The 12,017-nt window shown below is 40.3% G+C and overlaps 1 protein-coding gene across 1 annotated transcript in view; it reads left to right on the top strand.

The window, feature by feature from the left end:
* Positions 1-208: 208 nt before the first annotated feature.
* Positions 209-12,017, top strand: part of LOC139715385 (uncharacterized) — a gene marked incomplete at its 5' end in the record, with an annotated part of 68,403 nt that continues 56,594 nt past the window's right edge. The window contains 2 exons of the mRNA XM_071626959.1: positions 209-439; positions 11,662-11,823. Of these exons, the coding sequence (XP_071483060.1) occupies positions 209-439; positions 11,662-11,823 (393 nt within the window). The remainder of the gene's footprint in view (positions 440-11,661; positions 11,824-12,017) is intronic.

Consider the following 12,017-nt stretch of genomic DNA (forward strand, 5'->3'; position numbering starts at 1 on the left):
TGGGAAATGTGTGTTGTAGCAAGATCAGCTCTTACTCCATGGGTTGACGAAGTCTTTCTATTGTTGGTGTATGTGTGTCCACAGATATAGGTGTGTGTTTTGCTTTACAAGTTGAAATTGATGCAATAATGATTCATCACATGTGCAACAGATGAGTAAACTGCCATTGTGCTAAATATCTTCATATCGTTTGCTTCAATTTCTGCAGGGTCGGTGTACCAGGGAAAACTGTAAGTACCTGCATCCACCCCCACACCTCAAGACACAGCTCGAGATCAACGGCCGCAACACGCTGGCCACCCAGAAGATGCTGCAGAACCTCCAGAATCAACAGCTCCAGCAGGTGGTGGGCATGCACAACATGGCAAACTTACAGCTTCAGCCCTCCCCTGCCAGCACCCTACTCCAGGGCAGCCCCACCTTGCCCACCGGACCTGGGGTGAGTCCCGCTCGGTCACTCACCTACCCACCACCACCACCCCTACCACTACACTACCACCATTGCCTCCACCACCACCACCACCCCCACCACCCATATTCCCTGTTGCCCACACCCACCCATAATGAGCAGCCCCACTTTTAGTTTTACCTGTCCCTGCCTAACCATACCATCCTAGGGGGCTCCCTGCTAAATATCGCCTTCCTTGGCTTGCCCATAAAAAATTCCCCTTTGGGTTCCGTCTATCTTTTCTGTTGGCTATATCCGTGTACAAAGTCCGTCTTTCTTTGACTCCCTGTGAATTGTGTTTATAATCCTCTTGTACTCAAAAGACAATACAAGTATCAGACACCTGTTCAGTGAAGGTTGAAAGGCATATCCAATCCTCGTCCAGCCCTCTGTAACCCTGCCCCCCATGCAACCTCCTCGTGGTGTGTCCTCCCTTACCCTCAGTCCTACTTATCGCTTTGCCCTTCATATCCAAACTCCATGAAAACATAGAACTTTTATTTTATATAGACCTGTATCTCTTTACCTCCCAGGAACTAAAGTACGACTGAAAGATAATTTGTTGTATTCAAGTATTAATTGTGCATGGCTATGCATGCCCTGGAATAGTCTGCTTGTGATACAGACAAATTTGTTGGCATTGTCCTAACCCCTCCTCCCTGATTCATTTTTTATTTAAGTTCATCTCAATAATTTACCTTTCTCTCAGCCAATCTCACTCAACCTTCACCATTCTTATTTAAAGCTCTACTACTTCCCACTCTAGTATATCATGAAGAGATACTTATTTTCTGGTAGCATCAAGATACATTATCCAAATATATGTATTTCTTTTCCAACCCTTACTAGTGGCAGAATTCAAACATATATATGCTTGATTTGGAATCAAACTTGTTCGTGGTGTTGATATTTTTTTTTCCTCATATTTACCAAGATTATTATGTGCCTCTTACTGTATGTTACATACAGATTTTGTTGAACATGTCCTGTACAAGTCTTTCAGTGTAACACAACTTTAATATCTATCCCTTGAAATTAGTAAAAGGATATAATGGCCAAGAGATCAGCTTTCTCTTTCATTTCTACTTGACAAACATTCTCCACCAGTACTGACCTTTCCTTATCCATTAGTTAACTTTGACCTGTCCATACTATAGAAAAGTCATTGCCCCTCAAAGAGGCTCTGCATATGATGGGACAGAAAACAGGGCCTCCCCTTCGAACCTCCTATTCTTCCCTCCTCCCTGTCCCTTCCCCTTTCCCCCATCTTGTGCCCCTTTTGACACCCCCTTAATTTATCTGCCCCTCCTCCTCCTCCCCCTCCTCTCCCCCCTGCTCCATTCTTCATCCCTCCATTACCCTTTCCCCATCACTATAAAATGTACTTATCATCCACCCAGCTCGCATGTCTTTTTGATTAAAACCACTTCCCTGATTGATGCTTTTACGTGCATTAGCTTATCAAAACAAAAACGATATGCATCGGCAAATTGTATTTGTTCTATCCCTTATGCATATGGAGTGGAATTGTGGTAAAAAAAGGAAAGCATTATTATTGCATTCTGTATCCTGTTACAAGCAGGCAAGCAAACAAGCGAGCCGCATAGTTTCTCGTGACGTGTTCAATATAACATGCGCAAATGCATATCTTTTGAAAGCTCTGTACTGCATCATGTGCATTTTAGCATTATGTTCCCGTAAAAAGTTTGCTGCATTTTCTTACTTGCATAAGCTGAAGTGGCAATATATTCTTTCATTTGTATTTTGGTATAAAAGCATGCTCCCAAGGTAGTAGCACTTGTCATACACTTCTTTTGCGAGCCAACCAACCCCCACCCCCTCTCCACCGCCATTGCTGATAAAATTCATAGAAGCATAGCATTGATATGTGCATTGATTGATTTGAAATGCAGAAAATAGCTCTCCTTAAGTTTATGAAGAAGCAACTGGCCACACATGCACTTGAAAGAATGAAATAAAAACAAAACAACCCACAAAACAAAACGAAACAACTTTATGCACAAATACAGCAACTCAAGTGCAACTCAATCTGTTAAAAAAACAAAAACCAAAAAATTGGTAATGGCCGCTTTAAGAAGCATTGCCTTCAAGATACAATGTTCCCCCTTAAAGTTATGCTAGGGACACCTCATTGTCAGCTAGAATGGGTCAATGTCGTTAAGTGCAGCAATGGGCATATACAGTGTATATATGCAATGTGTAATAGTGGGTTTGTTGTCTGTTTATGTGTGAGTATGGGAGTTTGTGTGATTTTAAATTTCTTCAGTAGAAGCATTCCTGTTCAAAGTTCTCTATAGTACATGTGTGATCGTTTGTTTTTGTCTTGTTTACATGTTTGTGAGACCTGTGTTGTGCATGCAGTATGTTGTTTGTTTATGTCTTTGGTTGTTTTATGAGATGGACTGTTACATTACAGAAAATGAGCTCACAAGTCATCGTTTTGTTCTTGTCACATATGATTTGTGGAGACTTGAATTTATAAAATTGAAGATTCAGTGTGCGGTTTCACCCATGAGGACTGTGTAGACGAAGTGACGTTTGTGTCGTGGTCTATCACAGTGTATGCATTTTAATTCAGAATATATTTGATCTTTCAAATTCTATAAAACATTTTCTGTATCCTATACCATGAGTACAATATTATGTCGTTTTATCTGATCAATGCAAACAAAGGGAAACTGACCAGAAATGTATATGATGCAAATGAAAAACTTAGCAAAGAAAATGGGATTCCATTGGGATCAGGATTTTTTAATCTACTTTGATCCATAAGATGCGAGCTTAAAAGCATCCACTTTGCATCTTAAATTGAAATTTCTCAGCGGAACATTTTCCTTGTTGTAAAATGACATATGTAATCATAGGGAAACATACAGAAATTTCCCATGACCATGATAATACATGAGATTATAACAAGATTTGTTACGAAGCAAGCCTTTTGAGCGTTAAAGATATCGTGTGGTGTAACCAACAGGTGCCTATAACACAAGCCTGCAAGTGCAGTACTGGTGCCCAGAACGTAGACCTTTTGAAAAACATACCAAGGAAGTAGCGAAGGCCTATATAGCCATCCATCATATTATGCTAATTGGTGTCAATAATACAGGAGGCAACTCTGAACCAGAGTGCATGTGATGATGGATTAAATCCATCCGTCACTCTTATCGTCTTCCTAGCTTTTCCTGTCATCCTCCTGTTTGCCAATTTTTCGCTACCACCCTCTCCCCGCGATCTCCTTGCCTGGCCTGTATGATCGTGCATCAAATTGGCAATGGCGTGACATCTGCCATTTGGAAATTGCATGTAGCATATCAGTGGGGCTCTGTTACCCTTGTTTGATTGTAGAGGAAACATTCTATTATGGCAACCTTTCGTCCCCCGTCAACTGAAAGGATGGAAATGGTGACATACGAGTGCCCCAATCAACTGCCCGAAAGTGGCGCTTGGCGTCAGGATTTGATAGCTTTTCATCGTCCGCCCCATCCCAATGCCCCCTCCCCCTCCCGTCATAATTTCATCCACAAAATTATGGCCTTGATTTATCGATCACCGTTTATGCTGCATTCCGCTTCAACTAGCTTCCTCTCACTGGAGAAACTGACATTTCACTTATGGCTGTCGGAATTTTTGATAGCATTTATTGTTAGGGTGGGGGTAGGGGGAAGGAACCTTTGCGAATTGTGGTTGCATCGTATAAATGTTGAGAAGTATACGTCAGATGAAGAAATGCTCACACAGTCCCCCCAGGAGAGTTTTAGTGGCAGAATTCTAGGAAGGCTTTTGAATGTCAATGCCTATTCTAATGGTGATGTAATGCACCCTTCAGTTTGCGGAGAGTGGCCGACAGTATATACATTTTTAGCAGTGGCTGCGGATGTCTTTGCCCTTGTGGATTATGCGGACAGCCTCGCCTGTGGAGATTTATTGAAATTGTTGCTGACCATGCGACATTGGAAACAGGGAAAGGAGAGTGTATGATGTCATCATTTTGCTTTGTGTTGCAGGGGGATAGGGTGCCATTCCAAATATAAACAAGCATTGATATCCCGTTAACTGCATACCAAGGCCCTGACAGCATTTTATAGCACATACAGCATACTCCCGGTCGGTCGTTACAGACCTACGTGATTCTGCAGGGAAGGGCTCTGTCTCTCTGAAAAGTGGAAACATCTCGTCACGTCCTTGGAGAGACTTTGAACGTCTCCCCGATATGCATATAAATATAATGTTTGCCCATCGATATGTATGTAGGCCTATTTAAACACTAGTGTCTCTACGATTGCTCTCTGGAACCTTACCGACTTTGATGTGTGCATATGTTTGCTGCCAAACTGTTGTCATGACACACTTTTCCATGCTACATACTGTTTGTGAAGAATTTGAAAGGATTTAACTCTGTCCTTCTTAATTTGAGATATTTGCGAGTGACGCTGCTAAGAAAAGGAAAATATATATTATTATTTGACTTTAGCCTATCTTGATATATAGGGAAAAACACCAAATGCAAAGCAAATGATATTAAGACTGATTTCTACCAAAAGAAAGGGCAATATTGAAAATAGGCATAGATTTGAATGTGTGAGTGTATTTTGTGTGTATGTGTTTACCATATGCTGACACACACGCTTAATACACCCTCTCATTCTCACAAAGACACATACGGAGAGTCGGACATGGGGAGCAAATGCAGAACCCATGAAAACATTTCAGGAGAAATTGAGCAGGCAATAACTCTTGAGACATTGAGATGTAAGACTCCCAACTCCCATCCACCACACATTACCCTCTCTCCAAATAAAATTCCTGGCCGTTTCCTCTTCAGAAGTAGGAGAAAATATGGTGGGGGGGGGGGGGTGGGGGGTGAGGGAGGGAAGTGAAGGGGGGACTTTCAAATATCAAAGACCCTGACAAGTTTATGATGTAGCGGTTTAGAGTATGATGTACTCCTCCGGTGCTTAGCTTGAGATGGAGGGGGGGGGGGGGGGGGGGAGAGGGGATGAAATTTCCACGGCAGACAAAGCGTTTGCAAGAGGGAGGATGGACGTGATATGAACAGTCGAGTAATGAAGGCAAATGTCAACCTTGCCATTTATAGAATATGCCGTGCACTATTGCGTTTAAAGCCCCCTCTCACGTATCTTGTTCTTTGCTATAGCATTTAGAATCAGCAACCTCTTACGCCTACATGAAATATTCTGCTACTTTTCTTCACTCTGAGGCCTTTCAAGCAATACTGAGTGTAAAGAGCCAATCGTATTCACAGAATAGTTGCTCCTTGCATTATCCATTAGAAGAAATCATAGGTGAATATAAACAAATTCATCTCCTATAGATGATTAACATAATGTTCTCTTACAGGCAGAAATGAGAAGCAGAGTGTAGTCACAGTGTTTTGGTTCATCATTAGAAACATTTATTTGTCACAGAGAGATTCTCACTGGACAATATTCATGTAATATTGATATGGTCATAGCCCCATTAGACACCATGTCTTATGTTAATCCAATCTTCTAGATAAGAACTATTCTGCCGTAATCATCGGCAGTATCCCACACTTCAATGCCCATATGTTGACCTGACTGTTTGCCGGAGACGTCCCAAGCAAATAGATTTATGGACAGCAGTGTGGATTCGGGAGAAAGAAATGCAATGCCCCTTTGTGCACTTAGCAAAACACCTTAGCATGCCCTTCATGTAGTGAGTCCGTCTGTTGACCATTCCAGCTTGAACTGGGCATGTTATGTAATATTTGCATGCCCTAGTAATATTGCTCAAAGGTCAGTTGCAATTGATGGGGTCAGAGTATAAATGACTGCAAGCCACTAACCTGTGATGAACTACCAAAACCAGTGTATGCTAAACATCCTTTTTAAAGGTAACCAAAAACAAAATACAGAATGCAAACAAACAAACAAGTATTGCCCCTTCCCATTACAATGCCACCTTTTTTGTTGTATACAAACAGTGGATGAGCATGCAAACATGGATCTTGCTTTGCAGAAAAGCATTACTGGTGTACTTCAGAAATACTCAATGATGCTACGTAGTATAGTTCATTCTCTCAAAGTAACTCGATTCAAAATGCACGCAGTGAATAACCTACAGCAAACATCAAATTGTGGTTTGTTTACACATGACACTGTCTGCAGAGAAAACATGCAAATTTCTTTTGCAAAAAATGCCGCTGAGATTCTTATTCATCGAGGGTGTCTGCAACAAGATGATTGTACCTCAAAGATTAAAGATCTAAAAAAGGTTGTTTTTATCTCTGAGAAAGGAACTGATCTTTACAGAGAGTTGGAAGGACACGGTTGGCAAACATATAAAAGAAAAGAAGTATAGAGGTAGAAATCAGAGGTAGATGTTGAAGTAATATTTCCCTACATTCCTGCGAGGATTTACGGTAGCTATTTAGTGATCAGTAGCAGATCCAGAGGGGGGCGCAGCATTCACTTGTCAAAGATCATATGCATTTTGATATGGTCATCCATTTTAATGACACAGTTCTGCAAACGAAGTAGTCTATGTGCATATGTCAGGCTCATATTGTATGGAAACTGTTTTGTGTACATATAATATACCAAATACATACATTGTACATGTGTTTGTGTGTGCATGTGCATATGCATGTGTGATTTGAATGCAGTCAGCTGTTATTTTCCAAGATAACATCTGTTCTCATATAAACACAGTGCAGTATGAATTGATAGTAATAATAGTAAATTCTGAAGTGAAATCTATAGTAAACTCCAGCAGGCATCTTCATGGAAGAAATTTCTCAGTTCAAAAAGGAAAGAAAAATATGCTGCAGTTTACAGTAAAAACATTTTTTTTTTTAAATGAAATGCATTTCACATGAAGTTAGTGGTAAGTAGTTAATCAATCCAGTATGTGTCAATTTTCCATACAAAAATGAATAAATAAACAAACAAACAAACAAATAAATAAACTCTACAACCTGATCCATTCAAAAACCATTTAAAAAAAAGTATGATTTTTTTTTTTTGTCTGTGTGGGCGAGACTACGACACCTCATACACATTATGGTGTGCAGCATATGTATACACACACACATACACACATACATACACACACATACACACACACACACACACATATATATATGTATGGATCTGTGTGTATGTATAGAATACATACATAGGCCTACTGTATATATTTTTATATCATATGTATGTATGTATGTATAATTCAGGCACAGACTGCTGTGCTGAGGTCACCCATATAGCACGATGTAAATTTTTCAATATCTCGTAATGCATTCTGTACCGTTGCCACTCGATGCATGAGGCCTACGGAGTCTGAGTAAATTACATCTCTATAAATGTCTTTCGATGACTGCAAGCCCAAAAGAAATGCAGACTGTGTAGCTTAAAGGTACCGATCAATGCTGAAATATTCAAAGTCTGAGCATCAAACCATTTTTCCCCCCCTCCAATGTGTTGTGGCTTTCTGAGGCTATGCTGTTGCTAATGTATGATTTGGATGGAAAGTGATAATGTTTGCTTGTAGACCTGAGATCTTTCAGGGAGAAAATATTTTGATGCTTTATTCAGCCATGTGCTTCAATCAGAGACGTGAAATGCTATATGGACTTAACCCATTGAAGACGAGTCCCGAGTATACTCGGGCAGGTGTCTATAGGAAATGCATGTTGTATAGGAAAATCATTTCGTCCTCAATGGAATAGTAGTTGAAAGTACTCATTCTTTTATGAGATATAAAAGGAGTCGAAACCTGGGAGGCTGGTAGGAAATATGCCTTTAGTTAGAAACAAAGACTTGTGGCCATCCGTTGTTGAAGCGGATATCACAAATGTGAAAGGAATATCTTTGTGGTATTGAAATTATAAAACCATAAACCAGGAAGCTTCATAATATACATATACCTTGTGTTGGAGAAATTAAATGACGTTTTGCAATCTGTGATAATTGGCTCGTGGATGAGACATTTAACCCGTTGAGGACGAGTCCCGAGTATACTCAGGCATGTGTCTATGAGAAATGTGTGTTGTAGCAAAATCAGTCCGTCCCCAACGGGTTGAATGTGTAGTTTGCTTCTGTCCAAAATGTATAGGAATATTAGTTACTTCTAGGAAAAAGTGTTGATGGTCAGCAAAGAAAAAAATAGAGACCTGTTTACTGTGTATTACAAGACTGTGCGCACACACACACACACACACACACACACACACATGAAAACTGTGCAAGATTTTTTTTCCTTTTTACGATACACAGATGTTCAATTTCACTTCTGTCATTCCTGACTGCAGCAAGCCACATCCATGGGTGAAATATATAAAGAAGACTGTTCAAATATAGCAGATGGATTCGGGGGGGTGGAGAGGAGGATGCTTGATTTCCCCCTTTAAAGCATAATTTGGGATGTTGGGGAGATACCACTATGGGCTCATTGGAGTTGATTACTGTGGAGGAGCAAAGATTCCCACTGTCCCCATGACCTTGAGTTCTGTTTTTAACGCAGATGATGCTCCCAACCTCCTCCGCTTGTGCCATCAGAAAATAAAAGGGGCGACCCTTAACAAAGGCAATGAGAAAGGCACCGGGCCTCTGGGCTGCTAGATTTCATTGCTCCCCAAGGTCAAATGGCGATAAAGGTATCGAGTGGTAGCGTGAGGAACCTATAGTTAGAATAAAGGGATGCTGTCGTTAATGATGTGGGAGCATTTTGCGTCGTCGCAAAACAATGCGCATCTGCTTGAGAGCACAAACGCGGAGATCCATACAGGGGGAGAAGCATAATAGTGGGTGGTATTTGAAGCGGATATCTTTGCAGACTCATGGACACGTCCAATTTATGTGAATTTATTGTGAGAGAGAGAAAAAAAGGGAGTGACATAGGGAATACGATGGGAAAATACCAGAAAAGTACACAGTTGAGAAAAAACACTGATGTTCCTTAAGAATTGAAAGAGACATGAGGATATACATTAATACACAGATGTAATACCTTTATGTAGACATCTGTGTGTGAGAGTGCATAAATATAGATATATATTTATAGGTTTATGACTACACACATGCACACAAACATATACACACACATGCATAATAGGTATGTGTGTATACATACACACCATTGATATCAATAGTATGAAGAGAAAAATGGAATTAGATACAACTTATCTTTCATTATAAGCAACTATTCAGTTCATTTAAGTTTAATAGACATATGCATCGTAAACAACTGAAATGAATGAGTGTATGAAGCAATTCGAGATGTACTGTGTTCATGCCAGACGATGGGGACCAATGGTCACAGCACAAAGCTTGAGTCTGGCGTGAATGTCATGCTAGACGGCCTAGCAAAGGTCTAGCACAACCGCCTAAATTTCTGTCCCGTTGATGAAATGTTACACTTAAATGCGACCCCGTATTGCTACACTTGTCCTGGAAGGGCTTTGTTTGTTTGTTTGTTTGTTTGTTGTTTTTTCTAAGGTGCAGTTTCAGTAGGCATTGAAAAATGCAGTGACTGTACATGTGATAAACGCAGATATTGAATTGTTTTCTGTTATGTGGCTGTGATTAGGGAACTTGTGAGACCATTTTCTGTAATTGCAAGTGTAGTTGATTTGTCTTTGTGTATCTGTTTGTCTGTGTGTCTCGCTTTGTATTTGTTGTCCTTGTGTGATTGTTTTGTATCAATGGTGTACATTTTTGTGTGAGTGGTAGCAGAGATGTAGTGTTCTAAAGCAGAGGTGTGGGGGGGGGGGGGGGGGGGGGGGGAAGAGGATGGTCCCCAGAGGGGGTGGTCCTTAGAGGGGGCGGTCCCTGGAGAGGGCAGGATATTACATCATTTCATTCCATTACTCCCATTGGCGGAATACCTGTGAGCGACAGCAAGCCTTTCCTCATTGTCAGGACTGGGCCGAATAAAAATTCCCGTAAATCGAAATTTCAGAACTAATTCTTGACAGATCAGCATTACATGTTGTGAATAGGAGTAATTCATTTTTCCTGCCATCAGCTACCCATACTGATAGGAATTAACTGCGGCGATAACTCTTTGTTTCCATTCATAATTTTCATTGTTTTAGACCTTCAATAACATCACTCTGCTTTTTACATTGCGTTTTGGTTCCAGCTCTGCAAAAAAATAAAAAAATAAATAAAAAGATGGTGTACAGACTTTCTGCGCATTTTCACTTCTTTTCTGTTTTTTTTTTTTACTAATGTTTTACCCTCCATACAAGTATGCATCAATGTTTTACTTTGCTCTTTTGTTTATATTTATAATTTACTGTTGCCTTTTTGTTTGTGTTTTCAAGGCATGTTCATGGCAGGAGATATATACATATGTTTATGTATTTGTATGAGAGTGTTGCTTGTTTTATTATCTTCCTGTCTCCAGAAAAATCAACTATGAAAGACCAATGTTAGGTGTTTGGATGATTCAAACAGGCTTTCTAGCCAAGCATTCATTCAAATTTGAATGATTGCATTTGCGATATTGTTTTCCTCTTCAAAGGGAGATGGGGCATAACAAATCAATATCCCTAAATATCTGTCATTCTTCCAGCTACTCCAAAATTCAAAAGCTGAAAAATACCCTTCCTGATTTGGATACAGCACCTATGAATTTACATGGAATGGTAATTGTGCAGCGATCCATCTGCATCCCAACGAAGCAAGTATGTCGGGCATAGTAACATACTTGTCCTACATGCGATGAACTTCTCTTGCAAATTATAGGCCTACACAGCAGATATATTAGCCAATCAAAGCTTATGTACCTCAATGAAGCAGTCAAACTTAAGGGCCTTGTTCCTGGACAAAAATTATCCAATCACATCTGACAAATATATGCAATGCACTGGCAACAAGCTGATATTTTCAAAGACAATTGTGCATCACCAAAATGGGTGGTAGTATTGTATCTTACTCTCATAGTACATATTTTGTGCAGTACGGTCGAAGATTCTTTTAATACTCATCAAAATTTATTCTTCAAATTCATGAAATACACTGGAGATATGGAGTAGTTTAAAGCAAATACAGACACATGTATGTGTGTATATATTCTGCTGCCCTATCTATTTGTCATTGATATGTAAATAGACATATGTATATATTTATGTATGTATGTATGTATCTATATCATATGTAGTTATATATTGAATGGCGCCCCCTTGTGTTCTCCCGACTTGATTTCAGAGCAACCCGGTTGTCATTCCCACCTCCCAGGTCTCGGGGAAGGACACGAACAGCGTGCCCACGGCTTCCGCCGCCTCTTTTTACCAGCATGCATCCCCGCAAATGTACTCTGGGCTTCAGATATTGACGCAACCGTCCTACTCCCTGCCTACTGTAGGGCAGGTAAGGCGCTCATGAGACGGGGCGGCAAGACACTTTTCCCCTCACCCCCAAAATACGATAAGAGGGAAAACGTATTCCTGTCGAAAAATGAAAGCTTTCAATGAGTGTTTTGTTCTCCCAAAGCCAACTTTTTTTAATCCATGCTAAAGCGCCTAGTAACCGAGAAAAAATATGTATTCTGTGATTTCATTCTC

Source organism: Diadema antillarum, unplaced genomic scaffold, assembly GCF_040938485.1.
Source record: "Diadema antillarum isolate AM-2024a unplaced genomic scaffold, OU_Dant_1.0 scf00000048, whole genome shotgun sequence".
Classification (NCBI taxonomy): Eukaryota; Metazoa; Echinodermata; class Echinoidea; order Diadematoida; family Diadematidae; genus Diadema; species Diadema antillarum.